Source organism: Symphalangus syndactylus, chromosome 1, assembly GCF_028878055.3.
Source record: "Symphalangus syndactylus isolate Jambi chromosome 1, NHGRI_mSymSyn1-v2.1_pri, whole genome shotgun sequence".
Classification (NCBI taxonomy): domain Eukaryota; kingdom Metazoa; phylum Chordata; class Mammalia; order Primates; family Hylobatidae; genus Symphalangus; species Symphalangus syndactylus.
In genome coordinates this window covers 99,057,500-99,081,493 of record NC_072423.2, presented here as the reverse complement: position 1 = coordinate 99,081,493, position 23,994 = coordinate 99,057,500, and the positions used below count along the sequence as shown (strand labels likewise).

General features: G+C 51.0%; 1 protein-coding gene across 2 annotated transcripts in view; it reads left to right on the top strand.

Moving 5' to 3' along the window:
- SHANK2 (SH3 and multiple ankyrin repeat domains 2) overlaps window positions 1-23,563 on the top strand; it is a 682,193-nt gene extending 658,630 nt beyond the window's left edge. For both annotated transcript variants that reach the window (XM_055271428.2, XM_055271436.2), the window contains 4 exons: window positions 1,183-1,294; window positions 2,223-2,243; window positions 3,846-6,252; window positions 17,934-23,563. In XM_055271428.2, coding sequence (XP_055127403.1) covers window positions 1,183-1,294; window positions 2,223-2,243; window positions 3,846-6,252; window positions 17,934-18,504 — 3,111 coding nt within the window. In that variant the 3' untranslated portion in view covers window positions 18,505-23,563. The remainder of the gene's footprint in view (window positions 1-1,182; window positions 1,295-2,222; window positions 2,244-3,845; window positions 6,253-17,933) is intronic.
- Window positions 23,564-23,994: the final 431 nt, after the last annotated feature.

Here is a 23,994-nt window from a genome sequence, read left to right as displayed (position 1 = left end):
CCTTTTCTTGAACAATAACACCTATAAATATTATAAATTTACCACAAGGCTTTTCTGTAATGTGCATTAAACAACTGTTAGTGATTACAATTAAAATATCTGCCCTCACACCTCCTCCCATCACCTCTGAACTCCACAAGGGGCCTTCCCCCCAGGCCCTGCCTGCTGGTCCTTGCCTCCCACTTTGTTCCCAGTCCTTCGTGGCACCCACATGCCCCACCAAGTTGGGGGGTGTCTGAGACAAGGTGCCCTTGACCTCCCAAAGGGTCCCACTTTCCTCCCCAGCCTCAGGGCCATACAGTGAGACAAACAGAGGCTATGGACACATGGAAACTGCATCTCCAAGCTGGAGCAATAAAAGCTTGCACATGAATATTTCTGTCGAGCATCTGTATCTGATATTTTCCTGGGTTGGCCTTCAACACTACGGGTTTGGGGCCCTGAGCCATCTCAATTTTGCAGACAAAGCAGCAGCCTGGGGAAGCGAAAGGGTTGGCAGCACCAGGACTCTGCTTCCAAGGTGGAGGAGGGGAGCTCTAGGATCCTCCTGGAACAGGCTGAGGAGGGAGGAAGCTGGGGACAGCCTGCTGCTGCAGACTCCAAGCTGTGCCCCTGAGCAGCTCCAGGGCTTGCTTAAGCTAGCTGGCACATCATGCTCACCCACACACCACCACAATACCTGGTTGGCCTTTGCACACACTGTGGGGCTGGTGTCAGGAGCCCATTTTATGAAAGAGGAAATGGTGGCTCCTATGTAAGGACTTGATGGTCACATGGCACATGGGGAGTGGGGTATGGACCCAGGCCAAACCCCACTGCCCACCACTCTGTGTCCTTTCCCACAGGACATCCAGCCTGGCCCCCCTTTCAGAGATGTGACTGTCCAGCTGCTCTGGCAAATGGTGTTGCAGCAGACCACATCTCCATGGAACAAGGCATGCTGCCATCCTAACAGGGCCAAAGGCCAATAGCAGCTGCAGCAAATAGGAAAGGCACCTAGAGAGGGCCCTTCCGGGTCCTCAATGCTGTGGTTCTCATCAGCCCCACTGGAGACTTTAGGTGGCTCCAGAAGCAGCTTGGGGAAGCCACAGTGATAGAAGTTCCCTTGTGGCCTCTGGGCCCTGTGACCGTGGGTGGGGGCTGGCCAGGGCTGCGTCTCACCCTAGGCTTTCTGGTTTGCAGTCTGTGTATGAACGCCAAGGAATCGCCGTGATGACACCCACTGTTCCTGGAAGCCCAAAAGCCCCGTTTCTGGGCATCCCTCGAGGTACGATGCGAAGGCAGAAATCAATAGGTAAGAAGTGTGGCACTCCCCCACAGAAGTTGCCCCTGGGCTTTCAAACACAGCCGTTGGCCCCTCGGGAATTCTGACCCCTGGGCCTCCAACAGTTGCCTTGGCGTCCCACCCCAGCAAGGCCCTGCCAGCCCACCCACCAGAGGGTAGGAACCTGGCCTTGCCCACCAGGGAGCCATTGGAACATCTGAGTGGCATGAAACTTATCCCCCCTGAAGGACACAAAATCCAGGGTGGCTTCTGTAATCTTGAAGCCCAGTTATATGTGATAATTCCAGCAGGGTAAAGGGGGAGGGTGGACGGGGTGGTGCGAGCCAACACCCCTGCCCCACCCTGCCCTGCTCAGGGTGGGAAGGGTAAGTGGGTTCCCTGCATTCCCCAGCCACCGCCAGGCCTGGAGTATGAGCTCAGCAGATATACTTCCAAGGATGGTTGGGTCAGGGTCTCGAAATGAAATAATGTACTGTGTGTTGCAGAAAACTGCCTTCCTTTCTTCTTAATGTCACAATTATTCCTATTGACTCTGCTGCAGGCAAAGGTACACTTGACCTTGAGACAAGGTCACACTTGACCCTTTGAGACAGTCCCTTTGTGAGATAATTCAGCATTGCCTTTACTGTGTCAATTCTGCTAGAAGCTAAGGCCCTTGCCCTGTGAGAGTTGTGGAGGCAACTCTGGGACTCTGGTCTGCCCAGCCCACCCCAGGGGCACTGTCCTGTGTGTTCTGGAAATGCCTCTGGGCTGCTGTGCAAAAGCGCAGCATGCTTGTGAGTCTGAGGTGGATAACTGTAGGCAGTCGCTAGGCAGTAAGTGGCCGTGGAGGTGGTGTCTGCTATGCTTAAAGCTCCCCCTGCACCAGCAAACTCAGGGAGAGCTGCGTATTTGTCTTGCGGTTACTGGTTAATAACAACTGATTTCCTCCTGTCAGACAGCAGAATCTTTCTATCAGGTTAGTGAACCTTATGGTTTGGAATCTGTAATCTGAATGTAACCCAGCTTACTTTATAAGGTGTATTCTTAAATTAGTACTCCTTGGGAACATAATTGCCAGACAACCAACTCAGAGTGACTGGTCAATGGAGAACACCTTGAATGAGCCATCTTTGCAATGCCAAAATGTCCTCCCACAAGGAGTATGTTAAATTTGGAATACACTTATCGAATGGAAGTTTTCATTGGAATAAATTATTGTAGTTTGTCCTAGGACTTTTTTTCATTTCAAGTAATTTATTTTGCTACCTCTTTGAAAACCCTGCATGCTCCCGACATGAAATCCCTGTGCCATGCGTCTGTCGGTGCGTGTGTGCGTGTCTCGCTTCCCTTCTCCCCGAGTGCTCCTGTTGACGTGTCTGTGTCTTCAGCTGTTGAACAGTCTGTAAAGTCACACCTAGGCAACACACCCAGAGAACCCTCAGACCACGCTGCTGGCTGTCGTAGGACCTCAGCCGCATCCCCACACATTCAACATCCACGTATTTTCATTAGGTCAACTCATACTTTGTGCCAGGTCAGCCACACTTGGACCCTGGTTAGTTGCGATCATGGTGGTCCGCTGGGCTCTCGGCCCCTGCTCCAGAGGGTCTCGGCAGGACCACTTCTAGGGCTGCCGCTGGGACCCAGAAGGGGCTCACTGAGGCCTGGCTCAGGATCCTACTCCTGGCTCAGTCCAGGACTTTAAAGGAACCTGGGCTCCCTCCCCTCAGGAGCAGGCTCTAGAGCCCACATGGCACCTCCTCTGAGCTGGCATTCCCCAGCCATCCATCTCTCTGAAGGTCCAGAGAGCTCAAGGACACATGGAACCCTTAGTGGGGCCCAGTGAAGTCAGGCAACGAAAGGATTCACATGACCCTGGAAGAAAAGCACCTCTTCCCAGCACACACACAGCCAACCGTGGGCAGATGGCTTCGCTCAGGGTGGCAAAGGCCTCCCTGTACATCTGGGCAGCCGTGGGGCTCAAGTGCCATCTGGACGGTGGACTGCACACCATCCTTGCCACATAAACACAGCAATACCTGCAACCCTTTGCTCTCATTTCAGATGGACAGGTGACAGCCTTAGACCCCTGCCCTAAAAACACTCCCAGGAGCCCTTACCATGCCTGAAGGGGCATGGTGGAAGGATACCTCCTGGTCTAGCCAACCCCGCCCCAGCACAATGCCAGCACAAGCACACGTGCACGCACACATACACGCACACGCAGCCCCAAGGCGAGCTACCCACTTGGCCTGCAGACTGGCACACCGCTCAGCGTCAGTGGCCCTCCTGCCCTGGCCTCACACAGCTCCCCTGCTGCAGCCTGCGCCTGGAGGCCCCACAGCAGCAACACACTCACAGCATCCCCAGTGCCTTTCTGTTCTTCCCTTTCTTGTCCTTTGGCTCACGACAGGCCATATGGCTAACCACTCAGCATCGTGGCTTGTGCTGTGTTTCCTGAACACCCGTTCATCATCTGAATTTGTGAGTTTGTGGAGATGTAGCGTATCGCACGTTCCTAGGAACTTAGGCTTTGTTGCTATTGTGACTTAAAGCTAAACCTATTTTCTACTTGTAGGAATAACAGAGGAAGAGCGGCAGTTTCTGGCTCCTCCAATGCTGAAGTTCACCAGAAGCCTGTCCATGCCAGACACCTCTGAGGACATCCCCCCTCCACCGCAGTCTGTGCCCCCATCCCCACCACCACCTTCCCCCACCACTTACAACTGCCCCAAGTCCCCAACTCCAAGAGTCTACGGGACGATTAAGCCTGCGTTCAATCAGAATTCTGCCGCCAAGGTGTCCCCCGCCACCAGGTCCGACACCGTGGCCACCATGATGAGGGAGAAGGGGATGTACTTCAGGAGAGAGCTGGACCGCTACTCCCTGGACTCTGAAGACCTCTACAGTCGGAATGCCGGCCCACAGGCCAACTTCCGCAACAAGAGAGGCCAGATGCCCGAAAACCCATACTCAGAGGTGGGGAAGATCGCCAGCAAAGCCGTCTACGTCCCCGCCAAGCCCGCCAGGCGGAAGGGGATGCTGGTGAAGCAGTCCAATGTGGAGGACAGCCCCGAGAAGACGTGCTCCATCCCTATCCCAACCATCATCGTGAAGGAGCCGTCCACCAGCAGCAGCGGCAAGAGCAGCCAGGGCAGCAGCATGGAGATCGACCCCCAGGCCCCGGAGCCACCAAGCCAGCTGCGGCCTGACGAAAGCCTGACCGTCAGCAGCCCCTTCGCCGCCGCCATCGCCGGAGCCGTCCGCGACCGTGAGAAGCGGCTGGAAGCCAGGAGGAACTCCCCGGCTTTCCTCTCCACAGACCTGGGGGACGAGGATGTGGGCCTGGGGCCACCCGCCCCCAGGACACGGCCCTCCATGTTCCCCGAGGAGGGGGATTTTGCCGACGAGGACAGCGCTGAGCAGCTGTCATCCCCCATGCCGAGTGCCACGCCCAGGGAGCCCGAAAACCATTTCGTGAGTGGCGCTGAGGCCAGTGCTCAGGTTGAGGCTGGGAGGCCGCTGAATTCCACGTCCAAAGCCCAGGGGCCCGAGAGCAGCCCAGCAGTGCCCTCCGCGAGCAGCGGCACAGCCGGCCCCGGGAATTATGTCCACCCACTCACAGGGCGGCTGCTTGATCCCAGCTCCCCGCTGGCCCTGGCACTCTCTGCAAGGGACCGAGCCATGAAGGAGTCTCAGCAGGGACCCAAAGGGGAGGCCCCCAAGGCCGACCTCAACAAACCTCTTTACATTGATACCAAAATGCGGCCCAGCCTGGATGCCGGCTTCCCTACGGTCACCAGGCAGAACACCCGGGGACCCCTGAGGCGGCAGGAGACGGAGAACAAGTACGAGACCGACCTGGGCCGAGACCGGAAGGGCGATGACAAGAAGAACATGCTGATTGACATCATGGACACGTCCCAGCAGAAGTCGGCTGGCCTGCTGATGGTGCACACCGTGGACGCCACTAAGCTAGACAACGCCCTGCAGGAAGAGGACGAGAAGGCAGACGTGGAGATGAAGCCAGACAGCTCGCCATCCGAGGTGCCAGAAGGTGTTTCCGAAACCGAAGGTGCTTTACAGATCTCCGCTGCCCCCGAGCCCACCACCGTGCCCGGCAGAACCATCGTGGCGGTGGGCTCCATGGAAGAGGCGGTGATTTTGCCATTCCGCATCCCTCCTCCCCCTCTGGCATCCGTGGACTTGGATGAGGATTTTATTTTTACAGAGCCATTGCCTCCTCCCCTGGAATTTGCAAATAGTTTTGATATCCCCGATGACCGGGCAGCTTCTGTCCCGGCTCTCTCAGACTTAGTGAAGCAGAAGAAAAGCGACACCCCTCAGTCCCCTTCGTTGAACTCCAGCCAACCAACCAACTCTGCAGACAGCAAGAAGCCAGCCAGTCTTTCAAACTGTCTGCCTGCCTCATTCCTGCCACCCCCTGAAAGCTTTGACGCCGTCGCCGACTCTGGGATCGAGGAGGTGGACAGCCGGAGTAGCAGCGACCACCACCTCGAGACGACCAGCACTATCTCCACCGTGTCTAGCATCTCCACCCTGTCTTCCGAAGGTGGAGAGAACGTGGACACCTGCACAGTCTATGCAGATGGGCAAGCATTTATGGTTGACAAACCCCCAGTACCTCCTAAGCCAAAAATGAAGCCCATCATTCACAAAAGCAATGCACTTTATCAAGACGCGCTCGTGGAAGAGGATGTAGATAGCTTTGTTATCCCCCCGCCCGCTCCCCCACCCCCGCCGGGCAGTGCCCAGCCTGGGATGGCCAAGGTTCTCCAGCCAAGGACCTCCAAGTTGTGGGGCGACGTCACAGAGATCAAAAGCCCGATTCTCTCAGGCCCAAAGGCAAACGTTATTAGTGAATTGAACTCTATCCTACAGCAAATGAACCGAGAGAAATCAGCAAAGCCGGGGGAAGGACTGGATTCACCAATGGGAGCCAAGTCCGCCAGCCTCGCTCCAAGGTAAGTCCGCGGTTGGTGCAGATGCACACCGCTCCGCGTGCACTGTCCCTGCTGACCAGGAAAGGTCCTCGGGTAGCAGCCCCAGCGGACACGAAGAGGGGAATTCGTAAAGCCTGTGTGGGCCACGTCTGTTAATGCAGTAACACTTCTTTTTCTCATGCTCCTGGACTCCGGGACAGCCGAGTAATGATCACAGCCATCCTGGTGGGACACAGCACTCCTTCATAAAGACTTGTAATGAAATGAGGTTGCTGGAAGCCCTCCTCACCTTGGCTTCCAAAGAGAAGCTCCACTCTCTCCTCTGTGCCCTCCAGATCTCTGCCAGGACCACCTAGAAGGCCATTTAGAGCCTCACCAAAGCCCAAACCAAGCTTTGAGTTGGTTGCAGGAGACTAGCTGCCCCAAGAGGGCAGCGAGTGGGTGGGCGGCAGGTGCAGGTGTCTGAATACACGTGTGGGTTCTTCTCCCTCTCCCATCACTACCAGGTTTGTGGGCTAGGGAGGCACAGGGTCATGGCTGTACTGGTGAACTCCAAGTGCAGTATACTCTTCCCTGCCAGCCCATCCTGTCCCACGGGCAGAAGCCTCTAGCTGTGTCCATGTCAGCCCTTCACAGTATTGTGCAGGGTTTACATTATTTCCATTGGAACTGAAGGTAGAAAAATTCAGGAGTCATTTCTAGATGCAACCAGAGGGCTCTATCTGCGTCTGTCTGGAAGGAGCCTACATTTGATCGTTCTTGCACTGCTATAAAGAAATACCTGAGACTGGGTAATTTATAAAGAAACAAGGTTTAATTGGCTCGAGTTCTGTAGGCTATATGGGAAGCATGATGCTGGCATCTGCTTGGCTTCTGGAGAAGCCTCAAGAAACTTTCAATGATCACCAAAGTGGGAGCAAGAGGGAGTTGGGGGAGGTACCACACTGTATTTAAACAACCTGATCTCATGAGAGCTCACTATGTACAGTAGCCAGGGGGGATGGTGCTAAACCATTCATGAGAACTCCCCCACCATGATCTGATCACCTCCTACCAGGCACCTCCTCCAACACTGGAGATTACAATTTCACATATGAGATTTGGGTGGGAACACAGATCCAAATCCTATCAGGGCTCAGCGCTATGTGGCTTTTGGGAGCCCCACTGGCTCCCGTGATGGCTTATAGTTCTTTGTTCTCCTTCCCCGTGGCGTGCACCATTTTGCTGTTCTCCAGGTGGCAGTGTCTTCAGTCTCTCCTACTGATATTTGATCTCGGGTTTCATCATTTTGACCAATGAAGCCTCTCTCCATAACCCTGCCGGGCAGGCATTTGACTTAAGCCACTCAGTGCATTAATCAGTGACATCACATACAGCTGGGGCTCAAGATGCAGACTGAGAGCCCCAATTTTCCCAGTTATTTTTCAGTGTGGATGTAAATAAATGACTCGGATGTCATCTATTACTCTAGAGGAGTATCGATAGGCTGGCATTGGTAGAGAGAAGCACAGTTACACTGCAGACATTCAGACAGTGCCTCCAGTCAAGGAGAAAGTCTTTAAGAATTATGTACGTATACACCTACAAGTACACTCAACAGCCTCGAGGAATTTTGAGAAAGGGTGTTGCTTTGTTGCTCAGGCTGGAGTGCTGTGATATGATCACGGCTCATTGCAGCCTAGACCTCCTGGGCTTAAGCAATCTTCACACCTCACCTAGTCTCCTGAGTAGCTAGGACTATAGATGCATGCCACCACACCCAGCTAATTATTATTATTTTTTTTTTTTGGTACAGATGGGGTCTCGCCATGTTTCCCAGGCTGGTCTCGAACTCCTGGGCTCAAACGAACCACTCGCCTCAGCCTCCCAAAGTGCTGGGATTACAGGCATGAGCCACTGCACTGGGCCAAAAATCTGAAAAACTGACTAGTTTAACCCTTCCCCATGGCTTTTCCGTCATTACTCTATGTGGAAGCAATAATTAAAGAGGCCTTATCTTAGTGTTTCACATTTTTACAAAACACTTTCACATGGGTGGGTAATTTTTATGACAACTGGGGAGCAGGTATGAGTCACACCCATTTTTCAGAGGATAAGCGGCTTGTCCACATACACAGCCAGCAGGAGATAGAGCTGGGACACAGGCTGGGGTTTCCTGACTCTCACTTCCCCTTGTAAGCAATGTCTACAGTAAGGAAGGAGCTGGAAGGGAATGGCTCTAGGGCTGGAGGAAGGAATCCACTGTTCAGGTCAGCAGGGCATCCTGCACCAAGCCTTGCTCTCCTGAGCACTCCACTCGGTGAGTCCAGGGACCTCGTCCATGGAGGCCTCTCCCTGAGTGGCAGCTGGACAGCTCATCCCCTCTACTCGTCTTCAGGCTGGGCCAGCTCCTGGGATGCCCACAGGGGAGTGGGACCCCAACTTGCAGTGTCTCTAGGGTTTCTCTGCCCTGCATTTCTCCAGGGGGATGCTGAGTGGGGGCTGGCTCAAAGCAGACCTCATAGGGCGGAATCCTGCTGGACTCTGAAGGAGAGCAGCTGCATACCACTGCCGACCCACGCGTGAGTGCCAAGAACGGCCGCCTCCCAGCTGTCCTGTTATTTATAGCCCGGCTCTCTTACAGTAAGAACAGGAGCCCACACCTATGACACAAAGCATTCACCAAACGCCAGACACTGCATTCCACGGCACCCCGAGCCAGGGCCTGTAATTTTTCCCGCTGTGCAAACAAGGAACCCGAAGGCAGGGTGGTGAAGCTACTGAGCCGAGGGTACTTCACAGGAAGACGCGGAACTAGACCTCCAACCCATGGAGCTGGCTCAGGGTTTGACTCCTGACCTTGTGGGAGCCAGGGACTGCCTTGGAAGGAATGACCAACTGGCAAACCGAACACCTGCAAGGCTGAGACTGCTGCAGGCAGGGCTGCTCTCAGGCCTCTGACTGCCCTTAGGCCAAGCTCTTTGGTCAGCATGAGGCTAATAGCAGGCTTAATCACTAGGAGGTCACCCTGCGGCCGATAACAGCAGGCTTAGTCACTAGGGGTTCACTGGCACTGCCAAGCTCCCAGAGGCCATATCCCCTTCCTGCTCCCGGCCAAGGGTTACACTTTACACTCAGAGTTGGACTAGAAACGGGATGGCCTGAGGCCAGAGGACAAACATGAAGGGCATTCGCTGTAGGCACTAAACTAGGCTCAATCCTCTCCCTCGCCCTTGCTTCTCGGATCTAATAACCTCACCAGGCTGAGCACTTGGGACAAAGCCCCCATGGAGGTGCGCCACGGCCACGGGACACACTGACAAGGTGGGGCAGTCAGAACCACCACTGGGGGGGGTCCAGGACAGAGTTGCCAGGGCAACAAAGCTGTCCCCCTTGCCATGAGGGCTGTCTCCTCTCAGCCACAGACCTATCTCTGGGCATGTCTCCTTTCCTGGGCGTGGCCTTCATTGATGGGCCCTGGGCATTTGATCATCTGAGGATCAGGGGGAACCTTAACAACTCTCACCTGAGTACACTGCCTGGGCGACTCACCACCACTTTTAAGTGCATCTAAAAATTAAGAGCTGTGAATGGCCCTGGGCAAAATGAGGCACGAAATTGAATGAAGGGAATTCCTACTGAGGAAAAAGAAATGAGTTTTTCTAGGGAACATTGAAAACCAGCCATGCTTTTTGAAATGACAGACAAGCAGTGGTGTAAAAATCCCATTTCCATAGAAACAAGTTTTGACTGCCCAAGAAAGGGACAATTTTTAGAGCTGTTCCTCAAATGTTCATTCATGAAATGGGCAGAAACCTCAGCTGAACTTGACCCTTTTAAAATTCCTCTCATCCTTGGATTCTTCCTTTCTTTTCACTTCTTGCAAGAATCCAGGATGGGATCAAAGGAAGCAGCTGAAGATTAAACGACTAGATCCTTGTTTTCCTTGGGTATGTTTAACTTTAGCCATGAATGAGTCTCTGCTGCTCAAGGCTCTTCCCTGAAATCAAGGATGACATGGAATTTGCAGGCGTCTTAATTACAAATACGCCGACGAAAGGAAGATGATGAAGTAGTTCTCTTTAGTACATAATGTTAAAAGAGAAGAAAGTACATCACATTAGAGGCGTCTCCCAGGGTGATCTGAAAACACCCTGCCAAGAATGGAGGCGTCAGTTCTAAGAAAAGTGTTCCAGGACCACCTGGCCTGATTCTTCCAGGAGGTAGTCTCATCTTTGATCTCAAACTGGATCAAAGTGAAGGAAACTGGTTTGGGGAAGGAAAAGTGAGTGTGTCTCCGTGAAGAGTCAGTGGTCCCTCCTCAGCAGAATGCCAAGACAACAGCTGCCAGCCCAGAGGCCTGACAGTGCCGCACGCTGGGGATCCCAGCGCAGGAGCCTGGGGCTGCAAAAGCTCAGAGCCGGAAGCTCCTCAGGTGCAGGCCTAGGAGACTGACTGGACACTCAGACTTGGAATCATGGCCCAGCCCCACCGTCTCCTGAATTCACCAGTCAGGAGTTCACTGAGCTACTTTCTATAAGCCTAGTGCCAGGCTGAGGCTAGAGAGTAACGAGGAATACACCAACAAGGATGCCTGGACTCTCAGAATGGGGCAGCAATTCCGTCACTAATCATTCACGCAACAAAGTTAGGGATTGCCTTTATGTGCCAGGCGCCATGCTGTGCCCAGGATTTATCACTGAACAAGAAAACATTCCAGATGCCCCTCCCTTTGGGGAGCTCAAATTCTCGAGGGGAGAAATGGACAACAAATAATAAGACAAACCCAAACTGTGACAAATGCCACAAAGGAGCCACGACATGCTAATAGGTTAGTGACCAGTGCAGAAAGGGGCTGTGATGCACCAGCAGGTAAAAATAACCATGTGCAGAAGAGAGCCATGGGACACCAGCAGTTTAACCCTGACTACATGCAGAAAGGGCTATGATGCCCTAGCAGGTTACAGTGAGCATGTGCAGAAAGGGACTGACACTCTACAAAGAAATGACATTTGAATGACCAGAAATTTAAAAAGGAGACAACCTTGCAGAAAACCAGGAGTGGAGCATCCCAGGCACGAGACAGAGTACAAGGCCCTGTGGCCAGAAAGTGCCTTCCGTGCTCATGAAACCATGGCCAGATGAGGAGGGCTAGGCAGGGCCAGGTCACAAGGGGCTTGCAGGTCATGGGCATGAGCTGAATGGAGTTCCAGATATGGCTGCCTTCAGAGAGCTTCAGCAAAGGCTTGGCATGACCAGACTTTGTTTCCTGAAGATGGCCCAGGCAGCTGTGTCATCAGGTGAATCCACTGGTGGCAAAGGGAGGCTGCTGTGGGAGTGTAGGGCCTGCACTCTGGAGACAAACAGATTCAAGGGATAAGTGCCTAAGGAACCCAGGAAAACACAGCAGCTTGCCTGACTTACATGCTTTGACCCAAAACAAACTTGCTATGACCCAGGAGCCCCAGGTGTCATTTGCCCTCCAGCTTTGAGAGATAATTGACACACACCAGGCGCCGATTGTAAAGCCAGATAAATCTGATGTTCTTTACCATCACTTCCATGGCAGAGGTCAGCTTCACATTCACTCTGTATGTGGGGGCAACAGAGCAGTGAGTGTGTGCTCGTGGGGGTCCCCCATGGCTTCTGTTAGGGGGCATGGCCTATAAGAGTTCCCCAGAGTCCCCTCTAGGTCGCCAGCCCTTTGCAGTGGGTGGGGTCCAGAAGGGACCTCGAGATTGGCCTTTGCTTCCCCATGGGATGGATGGGCTTCAGGGAGATTTGTCCTGTGAAACTCCTGAGACCCCTGCGCCTGTTACCTCACGGTACCTGCCTCCCCTTCCCAAGGCCTCCAGTCCCTACTGGGCTCTCTGCAGTATTATCCTGACAGCCTCTTGATTTTCAAATAACTTTGGGTTGTTAAAAAGTTATCTCTGCCCAGCTGGTCCCAGAGCACAGACTGCCTCAAAACTGACTTGGTACTAGAAGCTGCCTCACGGTGTTTTCCGCACCTCAGCACCACTAGGGTGGTTTGAGGGTTTCCAGGCCCTGATGGAAAAGTGAATGTGACGTCAGTGAATGCGACTGTGGATGGCTGGGAGCACTAGTCAGGATGTGTGTCCATAGGGGCTGGTACTTGTGGGAGTTCGGCAAGGATGAATGGGAGTGCCTCGTCCTTGCCCATCAACAGGCGAATCTCAAGTCAGAGTCTTCCTCCCCATTTTGGACATAAGGCCCTTTGGCAAAAGCATATCACAGGGTTAATCTCTCTTCCCAAGAGCTGAGCACCTTCTTGATCTTAGCTGCGAACCTCCTGGCCTGAAGACCTGGATTCCTGGTGGAACTGCCACAGAGCCTCAGGCTGCCTGCCCCGCTCCCAGGTCTGGCTCTGTAACTCGGTCAAGTCACTTAACTTTCTCATCTGGGAAAAGGATATATTATCCATCAACACTTCAGTCAACAATTATTTATTGCACCCCTGTTCTGGGCCAGACCTCGAGGACTAAAACTAGACCAGGACCCCCTCATGGCACTCAGAGCTAGGGGTGAGGTGGAGGCCTGGCAGCTGCTAAGACACACAACATAAAGCATGGCACAGGTGGGCAGTGTGGGCTCCAGTCTCCACATCCAGGCCTCAGGGAAGCTAGGTAAGGACTTGCTGCCTCCATTTCTATCTTTTCAATGCCCTGCTTATCAGGAGGCTGTAAAGACGGAATAAATAAGAAAGCAGTTTGGAAATAAATGCTATTTTCATGCAAGATGGGGGCTCATCACTAAAATGCAGAGGTGTGCAGTGTGCTGGAGAGAACATATGTTGACAGGCTCCAAGCCCAGCCCCAGTGCTGGCCAGGCCCAGCAGGCCCTTGACAGGTGGCTCATGGGAGGGATAGAACCAGCATGCCTAATCAGCGTCACTGACCAGCCCCTGGCCCATGTTCAGCTACAGTTAAGAGCAAATTACTATAGCTATGCCAGAGGCTGATGCAGGAGGATCACTTGAGGAGGTCGAGGCTGCAGTGAGCTATGATTGCTGCATGACGCTGTCTCAAAAAAGAAAAAGCCAAATTGAATTTGTAAACAGTAAAAAAGCCACTTGCTTCTTTACTTACCGCACCCCAATTAACTTGTACTGACTGATGAAATAACAGCACCTCTCTGAGTGTCTCAATTACCTTGATTTTTTTTAATTCTCACATTTCTACATGAATTTGATTTAAAAGGCAGGGTAGACAGTGGTGACCTGCTGGGGAGTGGGGTGTGACTGTGTATATGTGTCTGTGTTCTAAATTAGGGCAGCAGATTCCTGTGTGTTCCGACTGGGAACCCAGCGGTTGCTTAGCAACGTAACCATCTGTGCAACTGGGAAGATCCAGTGAATATCATCAATGTGATTAACCAAGAGAGTCAAGCTGCTGAGGAGGGCAGGGCGGGCAGCCCAGGGTGGCCTTCACCCTGCGTCTCACACTTGCAGGCGGTTATTTTCTATAGCGACGTTGGGCAGGACATTGGCAGGCCCCAAGTACATGATGCCCGTGTGATTAACGGCTGGGCTGTCATCTCATTATGTAGACTTGAAGCAAAGCACTTGTCCTGTTGGGGTGCCCTCCCCCACCAGGAATGTTCGTTTATCCTCCCTAAGCCACAGGAAAGATGGTTCAGGCACCTGAGGTAGGAAATTGGCAATAAGCTGCTTCTCAGTGGGCTTCAGGCAGAGGCAAACTTCACTCCAATGCTACTATTTTCTTTCTTTTTTCCGGTTATTTTTCTTCTTTACAAGTGGTTACATTATCTCAAGCCAAAGAAGGAGAAGGCAAGCTTGTGAGTTTCCCACACTCCCTATGAAAGTGATGCCATATTGATGTTTCAGCTCTGGGCAGGCTGTGGCAGGCCGGAGGGACCACCACGGATGGGCTCTCAGCCAGGGTCTGCCCCACTGCCTTCATTTCATCTGTCGAAAGCAGCTTTTTTCTGTTTCTTCCTTTCTTGTTCATTAATTTTTGCAGTGTTGTCTCAAGTCATTCCATTTGTTATTTTCATTTGCTCCCATGACCGGTGTTAACAGAAGAGGGTCGTGCTGAACGGAAGTAAGTGCCACCTGCCGTGCTGCTATGTGACCCTGTGTGTGCCACTCTCGCGCTCCCGCTGCCCATCGAGGTGTTTGCAGAGCCTCCTCTTCGCTTCCTAACCACACACACAGCTGCCTGCAGAGACTTTCCTTACAAAAACCAAAATCAATCCCAACTACCTGGGAACAACTGGGTATTTTCCCAGTGAGGGCGGCACTGGGGCAACCCTCTGGGCCAGAGATACCTGTGGTGAATACTGCCCAGGCGTGAAGCAGGTGCTGTCACTCTGGGGCTCACTTGCCTCTGCTTCACAGGCCTGGTGAGCACCAAGGCCAGGCACCAGTCATGCTGCCGCGGTGGAGCTGCCCAGAGTCAGGGCTGCAGGCACAGTCACCATGTAGTCAGCTTTAGCAAAAGCACATGGAGACCAGAACTTTACCCCAGCTACCCCTCCTCCTCTAGTCCTCTGTGGGCATATGTCTTCTTGTAAGATGTTTTCCCATTTTATAGGAAACATTTCCTGTGCCCCAAGGTCCTTGGCCCTAATTAACACCCCATATCACCTCTGAATGCAGTGGCTTTCAACTTACTCATTATTTGATTTCAATCATCTTGGCTTAATTGTTTTATCAACGTGGACAAATAAGCCTTCCCCAAAACCTGTGCTCTTGTGACTCTGGAATAAACCAGAAGAACAGGCCACAGCACCCCCAGTTTTAACTTAAGTTGGAACTGGAGCTGGTCTTTCGACCCTCTGAGTACCAGAGAAGGGGGGTTGCAGGTTTTTTTGTGTATCCTATATCCATAGGCCACCTCTCTCTTGAGAGTATAAACTGAGATACTAGAGGGTGCTGGCCCCTCTCCCCTGCTGTGAAGCCCCACTGGGCTCTGATTTGATTTCGGGTTTTTTGGGGGGTTTTGTTGTTGTTGTTGTTTTTGAGAAGTCTAGCTCAGTCACCCAGGCTGGAGTGCAGTGGCACGATCTCAGCTCACTGCAACCTCCGCCTCCTGGGTTCAAGCAATTCTCCTGCCTCGGCCTCCCAGTAGCTGAGATTACAGGCGCCCACCACCACACTCAGCTAATCTTTTTTTTTTTAATTTTTAGTAGAGAGAGGGTTTCACCATATTGGCCAGGCTGGTCTCGAACCCCTGACCTCAAATGATTCACCCACCTAGGCCTCCCAAAGTGCTGGGATTACAGGCGTGAGCCACCGTGCACAGCCTCTGATTTCTTGATTGTGAGTAACTGGGCCCAGAAACAGTGGAGGAATCCTCAGAGTCTCACCTGCCTTGTGCCTGTTGCTGTGACCAGTATAACCAATGACCAGCAAGCCACCATTGAAGGTGGGGGCAGATTCTAGATGGGGATGCCTGGTTTGTAACATCTCCCACTCAGGGACACCCAGCCCTCCGGAAAATAGCACGTGAACACCCTATGGGTGGATGGGGTCCCTGGCCCAGCAGTGCACCCACCAGCCCCTGCAAACACTTCTCACAGCAGGATTGAAGCCTCAGTCCACAGTACAGGCCCCTTTCAGATTTGCCCCTCCTTTCCCACTATGGACTAGTCCACAATTTAAGCAACAGTGACTAACATCAAGTAGGGAACTGTCCCACAGCTTAGGGGAACCTAGGTAACTGATGGGTGGTTTCACCCAAATATACATCCATGGTAAAGAAAGAGAAAAGAAAAAAATGGAGAGAGACAGACTAGACCAGCAGTGGGGCCCATCTCCGGCTCACTCCCTTTGCTTTTAGCTCCTGGAGGGTTCTGGGCCATTAGCTTTGTGCATAGCCTGGAATGAAAACCAAGGCCTAACCAAATGGCCTGTAAGGTTCGGGGTCTCTCAGTGTCCAGGGAGTTTGTTAATTGCAGACACCTGGTCCCCATGCACAGCACTCCTGCTTCCACAGGTTTGAGACAAGCTCAGGAGTCCTCACTGCCCACCAGTGTCCCAGGTGGTTTCTATGAAGGGTCTGTGGGCTCCTCTTTGGGAAGTGCTGCTCTAACTGGTCAGCCATTGAGCTCCAAAGACAGCCCCAATGCAAGCCGATGAACTGGCCCCCAGCAGACAGGCAGGGGCTTCAGTCTTGCCCTCCAGGGAGTCTCCCCACACGGCAGCATCTCTACTGTTCGTAGCTCTCCCCCTCTTGCCCATGACCCTTTCACTGAGACACTGCAGCCCACCACCATTCACGGTCACGATGTCACACCAGTGCACTCCTCACGCTCTCCAGAGCCCCTCCACCCAGGGTAACCCACCACGTAGGAGGGAGAGGAGCCCACTTCATGTGGGAAGACATGGAGACAGGAGAAAAGTGCACCCAAGCTGGCATTTGGCAGAGCCAGGGCTCCAGCAGACATCTCTCAAGTCCAGTCTTGAAGAGACAGCCGTGGTAGGATGGATCTTTCCAGAAGCGGTGGGTGGGCCGTTCGCATCCACGTGAATGGGCCCAAAAGGCAAGAGACCCACACCTCCCTTCCCCTCCCCAGTGGCTGTGGCTTTCCTAGGGATAATAGGATGAATGGGCTTTCAGTGTGGGGACAGCAAAACACGCACTAGGGCCGAGTGGTAGGTGTTCTCTTGGTGGGGACAGTGCCTGCCGCAGGCCTTGGCCAGAGCCCGTGAGGGAGTGGTGTGTGAAAGGCCACCCCCACGTGGGTAAGTGTGAGGACTTGGACTTCTCTGGCACTGAGATGGGACCTCCTGCCTGTGGGAGTCATCTGGCCACCTCCCTGGGGCCAGTAAAGGTTGGAGCTAGAAGGGTCGTCCTCCCTGACTTGAGCTCTGAGGGCTTTGCCTGCCCAGCTAGAGCGGCAAGGCACAGTGGACGCTCAGGGACGCCCATGGCCACTCTGGGGGAGACAGGGCTCCTCGCGTGTTCTGCTTTTCAGTAAGGCCTGTGTGTCCTACTAGTGAGCCTCTCACATGAAAGGGGCTAAAAATAACACAGGGTACCCCAGCTCCTTCTGCAACAAAACTGTCCACTGGGTGGGTGCTGGACAGTGCTGCCTCAGGAAGGTGAGTGCAGCCCACACTGGCCACACAAGCCACGCCCTGCTGTCTGGGTTTCCGGGTGATCTCAAACCCTGAGTGCCCTACGTAGCTACAGGGGTTCCAGTTACTGAAAGGGGCCACCGGGAAGGATCCTGCCCTGTTCTTGTCCATTTACCCAAAAAGCCAAAGGCTGCCAGGCGGCTCAGAGGGGCCTCTCCTCCAGGTGTGCTCCCTCCCACCTGCTGAAGCTGAGGCGTTGGAGATGTTACCTGGCACGTTCCACCCAGGTGACAGGACCCCACTCTGTCCCTGTCTCCGTGCCCTCTTCAAGGGACCCCTTCCAAGTGTCTCAGTGGCCACCCTCCTGAAGGTCTCCCTGGCCCTGCCCCCCAGCACAGGCAGGTCCCCCAGCTCCTCTGTCCCAGTTCAGGTGAGTGGGCTGACGTGGTGTGCTCTGGTGTCTCCAACTTTGCTCTGGCTCCTTTCTCCCCCTCCCCCACCCTGGCATGGCAAATCATTTGTTCACTGCCAGTGCATCTGCCACTAGACACTCTGGCATGGTTTGGACGTCTCCCTCGCCTTCCTTGGTGATCTGCAGCCAGCTGCCCTGACTCGGTGACCTGCCTTGTGATGGTTTTCTCTGTTGTTGCTGTTTCAGAAGCCCGGAGATCATGAGCACCATCTCAGGTACACGGAGCACGACGGTCACCTTCACTGTTCGCCCCGGCACCTCCCAGCCCATCACCCTGCAGAGCCGGCCCCCCGACTATGAAAGCAGGACCTCAGGAACAAGACGTGCCCCAAGCCCTGTGGTCTCGCCAACAGAGATGAACAAAGAGACCCTGCCCGCCCCCCTGTCTGCTGCCACCGCCTCTCCTTCTCCCACTCTCTCAGATGTCTTTAGCCTTCCAAGCCAGCCCCCTTCTGGGGATCTATTTGGCTTGAACCCAGCGGGACGCAGTAGGTCGCCATCCCCCTCGATACTGCAACAGCCAATCTCAAATAAGCCTTTTACAACTAAACCTGTCCACCTGTGGACTAAACCAGATGTGGCCGATTGGCTGGAAAGTCTAAACTTGGGTGAACATAAAGAGGCCTTCATGGACAATGAGATCGATGGCAGTCACTTACCAAACCTGCAGAAGGAGGACCTCATCGATCTTGGGGTGACTCGAGTCGGGCACAGAATGAACATAGAAAGGGCTTTGAAACAGCTGCTGGACAGATAAGGACGGCTGCTCTCCACCTCGCAGACTGCTCTTGTTATAAGTAGAGATGGGCTCGTGCTGAAACATCTGAATGCCAAGCGAAGTCTGTGAGCATCAACCCCACTCCATGGGTTTGTCTCCTGGTACCCAAAGAAATACTGAGTTGTGTCCACAACATGGCTGGGTCTTCAGACCCCTGGCTCACCATGTGGGTGTCTTGGGCAGTTTCTATCAAACATGGGACAAGGGGAGAGAGTTTTTCTAACATGGAAAAAGATTCCCAGCCTGCCGCCCAGCATGCAGGTGGCCTCACTTTGCCGGGTCCGAGAGGCTCCCCGTCAATTTTGCACGGGATCCTAGCTCTTGTAGGCAGACACCAGTGCACTCTAGATACCTCCTGAGACCTCCGTCCTCTGCTTTCCGGGCAGCTCTCACCACCCCAGGCCCCGGCACGAGGCCTCTCCTCAGTCCTGTGGCCTCTCGGAGGACACCTGATGCTCACCTGCCCCTCTTTCTCCTGCACTTGGCTTGCAGTGAGATGCTCCCAGATGCATTTGTCCAGTGCCCCATCATGGGCCTGAAAGGCAGAGAAACTTTTTCCTACAGATTCTTTTCCCCATCTCCTCCTGTGGTTTGCATCCATGGCTCCTTGGCCATGAGGTTCCTGGCAGTGCTGGGAGTTTGGATGGGATCGTGCCCAGCTTTGCTTAGCTTTCTTTATTTCTGCAAATCTGTTAGCATAATTCCAAGGTGGCCAAGCAGATGTCACATGGAGTTAGTCAAAGCACAAAGTCACGATTCCACAATGGAGGGGAGACCTGGCCAAGGGAGCCAGCCAGCGTGCAGCTGCCCAAGCTCCAGGTCTCCAGGATGAGCAGTTGTCTGCCAGGAGCACCCATCCAGGATGGAGAATAAGGGCTTCTCTGCCTCTCAGAATTCTTTTTAATTGAAGATGTCTTGAGCTCTGCAAAGATCAGAGCAGGTGAGCATCCACTTTGACATGAAGGACAAGAAGACGCATGGCTCATGGCGGGCACATGCGGCTGCCAGTGAGACAGCGTCTCCTCTGGGAGCTGGGCGGGCACAGCATCCTCAGTTCTGTGCCCAGCCAAGGGTGAGCATCTCTGCTGAGACAGTCCTTTTGCTCTCGGAGGCCAGGGAAGTGGTACTTAGAGGCTTTTCCCCTATCGCTCTGGGTGTCTAGGAATCCCACCAGCTTGTCTTAACAGTACAACAGCTTCTTTGAGGACCCAGTGGGCATGGAGTATAGACAGAACCCAGGGTTGAGAACAGAAGGTGGGCGGCAGGATCAGAGTGAAAGCAGAGGCGTGAGGAGAGGAAAGCAGGGAGGTCTCCTGGGCTGCCAGGTCAGCCTCTCTGGCAAGGCTTTCTTGAGCCCCGCCCCTTTCTTTCCCCAGAGTCCCTCCACCCCATAACAATACCTCGAATTTCCAAAAGAGGTCACCAGATGCACATGGGCCGCAAAACACACAGTCAGGCTTCCAGCACATTCTCCCCCATTTGGAGGATACTCGAATGTCAGGTTTTTGGTTTTATTATGATTTCAGAACTAGCTCAGCCCATCTCTAATTATAAAACATGGTTTTGTTTTTTTTTTTCCTTTTTTTCTTGATTAGGTCTGGAACAGCTCTAGAATGAACACATAAAATTTAGCAATTTAAAATCTCTTTCTTTACTGCAAGTTTAAATAGTTGTACAGATAGTTTATAAGCACAATATTTTAAGAAAAAAAAGTGGCTGGTCTACTAGGCAGCCTCTGTGCCACTTCAGTGCTAGAAAGTTAAAGAAAAAAAAAACTTTTGTGATTTAATAATACTATTTCTGTGGAATAATTATAAAAGTATGACCTTTTTAAATCAACCTTATTTGGATGCATCTGAACCAGCAGAGCTGTGTTATATTTTCTATCTTTGCTAGAACTTCGTCATTGAAGGACAATTTCTTCAAAGTGGTTACAATTCATAATGCAGCAGTTTCTCCAAAAACAAAAACAAAACACACACCACACACACGCGCTTTTCCAGTCACACACCCCTGATTTGGAAACCAAGTTTTTGGACCTTCTGTTCCAAAACCTTTTGCAGGTCAATCTTTGTATTTGAAATGATCTGATCCAACTTGAAATCAATTGAATATTAAGGCGCTTTACTTCCATGTGCTTTCAGTTTTTCCGTCATGAGATGAATATTACTCTAGATAAATTTCAAGACAGGATACTATAGGTGGCCTGCTGAGGCTGCCCCATATTTTAGAAAATGTAAAAATGGTGGTTTGGCCATTAATTTGTCTTCCATTTGATGATACCGCAAAATTCCGTGAGTCCATTCCTTTGGCATGGCGCTTTCCCTGGGCCTGCAGTTGGTATTACCTCTGTGCTCAGTGCCAGGCAAAACACTAGCTCAAAGGAGAGTCAAGGAAACCGCTGGCAGACGATAACCAGTCGCAACTCGGTGACTTCGGTTTGTTGAACTTTGGCAGCCAGTTGGTGAGGACCAGATGTTATTCCCTTTCTTAAAGATACTCCAAGCCACATGCCACTAACCACAAGCAAGCTGGCTGCAAGACTAAAGAGCTGATAACGTAGTTTATTTTTACATTGTCTTATTATAGAGAAGTAATAGACCTATCAGAACCTGCACTGACCAACAAATAAACACATGTTGCCAAGATGAATCGGTCTCTATCTCTATTTGCTTATTTTGGTACTGAAAGCAATAGTTCCTCATTCAAATCACCACCCACTGTTCTCCCCCTTTGGGACATGTTAGGACCAGGCCCTATTCCATGCCCCTCTTTAATGGTGGAACAAATGTTAAACTGCTCATCTAAAGATCATGTTGATATTATTCCAGGTTTTAAGATCAACTTTTGTTACATACTGTAATTTAAATAAACTGCATTTACATGCCTAGTTTCTGTAATATTGTGTATACAAAACCCAAATCTCTCAAAATGTAAATTATGTATACCTGCCAAGATACCTTTTCCAGGGTGTCTGCGCACATTTTAAGTTAATTCACATAATATAAAAATTACTCAATGTGACTGTTGATTTGCTGAACTTTACATATCACAAAGTGAATTATTTGTGATACTTTAGTTAATAAAATGGTAAATTTTTTTCTCAGTTATTGAACAAGCAAGCATTATCCAGTTGACCTGGCAATGACTTTTTGTGTGTGGGCCACAATATTGATTTTCCCATTAACAATTTTTTTTTGTTTTTTAAATACTAATGTGTTTCACACTATAGTTTGTGTAACAATACGTGTTCGCATTATCTATGTTGCTGTTACTTTTGTGCTTTTATTCTTTTTAGACTTTATAAAAAAAAAAAAAAAGCTCCTGTAATTTGCACTTTCTCCCAATCCTTAAATCTCTTGTATGGCAACCAAAATTACTGTAAAAAAAATAAATATACTATTGCACTAAGGTTGTGGTTCTGATTGCAAACAAACAGTGAACACTGTCTGAATTAAACAAAAAGCTGCCCGACTTGCTATCTAATGTAGATTATCTCAAGCCTTGTGGCCAGCTCTGCCTCTCTCAAACTGACCAGAAAAATCTCTCTCACCGAGTAAACAGGCTCCTGTCACTGAGCTAATTTGCCTTGGTTCCATTTCCTTATTCTCAATTTATCAATAGATAAGTGTATGTTATTTCAGACTTATGCAAAACGTCAAAATCTGCTTCTGTGACCACTGCTATAGGCGTGGAGCTGAGGCTCAGCTTTTCCTTTTGTTCTGGGTGGAAGCAGTGGTGCCGCGGAGGGCCAGCCAGATCCGGACCCTTCCTTCAGGGTCCAGTCTCCCCACACCCCAGCAGGGTGTCTTCTAGCCATAAGGTCAAGGGAGTGGCAGAACTGGGCCGCCTCTCTGGTTGACAAGCAAACCACATTCTAAGGCTTGGAGCGAGAGAGAATTTGTGTCTATTGGCAAAGAACTAAGCCAGGAAGACATGGGCCATCCCTCTGCTTTAGGGAAGCATATTTTAAACCTAAACGTTGAACTTCTTCTTTGGCCTCACCACTGAAAACTTGTTGTCTTTAGTTCCTAAAGTTTCTTCTACTTTGGCACATTCCCCAGTTGAGCAGCAGCCACTATGCTTCCATGTTCAGGAAAAATTCCAGTCCTCATATCTTTTGTAGTTCACCCTCAAGCTCTCCCGCTTCACCATCCAATAGTTTCTCCCAAACCTTGGCACCCCCCTAGACTTTGCTTCCAATGGTTTCTTCCAGACCACTTTTCCTAGATGAATATATTCGTTTATCTTACTAGGAAAATTATTGGAAGATTTTTTCTTTTACTTGAAATTGGAGGCATTTTAATAACTGGTGAACTGGAATGTGTTTCTGTATTTGTAGACATCCATGTACCCATGCAAGTAGGTGAACATTCCACAGTGGCTGGGTGACCACAGCAGCTGCATGCAGACAGGACTGCCCATGCTTGGTGGGGAATCAGAGAATTTCCAAACTTGTTTCTCAGACTTCCGCAGATCTGATCACTTTGATTTCTAATCCATGCTGTATTGGTGATTTTGTTTATCGTTCCTGTAACTTGTTCTACATTCCACAGTCTTTACCGTTTTATGTTCAAAATTACAACAATCCCTGTCCATTGATTCCATTCTGGAACTCTTTGTTCATGGCAATTTTGAAACTTTAATATGAGCCTTCAAATAAACACAGAAAAGAAAAAAAAAGGAAAAAAAAATAAAGTGTGTGCCTTGGGTGTTTTGAACCTGATCTGCATAAAACCATATTGTATTCAAATGCTGTATCTTTCATGAAAGGATAAATATATCTTCAATGTATTAATGTAGCTGATAAAATAGTTATAGTGCCTTGTTTTCTGAACTGAGAAGCCCATATCAATGCACAACGTAAAGAAAGGACGGTTCGAGCTATGAAATGTTGAGGACACCTACACGTGATTCTGGAGCCTTTCTCATCATAAGACTGTGAAAAATACACAGTCGTTTAAGTTAAAAATAAAAAGTAAATTGAAATAAGATTGTGTTATCAATTAATTTTCCATTAAAAGTGCTCTCTACTGTATCATTTTCAGTATTTTCATTTAATTAAAATACAAAATGTGTTCAAGGATTTTCATGGAAAGGAGAAAAGACAGTTTAACCACAGGAGCCCTAGGCTCTCTGACCTCCTCCCCTTGTACTGTGCCGCCCCCCGGTGGTACTCATTGGTAATGCTTAACGAAGCCATCAATATCAATCATTTCACGTTTTGTTATAAATATACACAAATTCATTTTTAGTGATTGAGGCCACTCATCCCAGGAAAACTGTTTCCATTTTTCACAAGTGAAAGTGGCAACGTGTGTTTTTCTTTCGACAAAAAAAACGATGTGAGAAGTACATCAGCGTAATTCTCGTCTCAATGCTGTCGTGCTCCATTTGTTTTAAGTGCGAAGCTTCCCTGAGCAGCCTCTGCCTTTCTAGAGGATGAGCCTGGGCTGTAGTGAGCATATT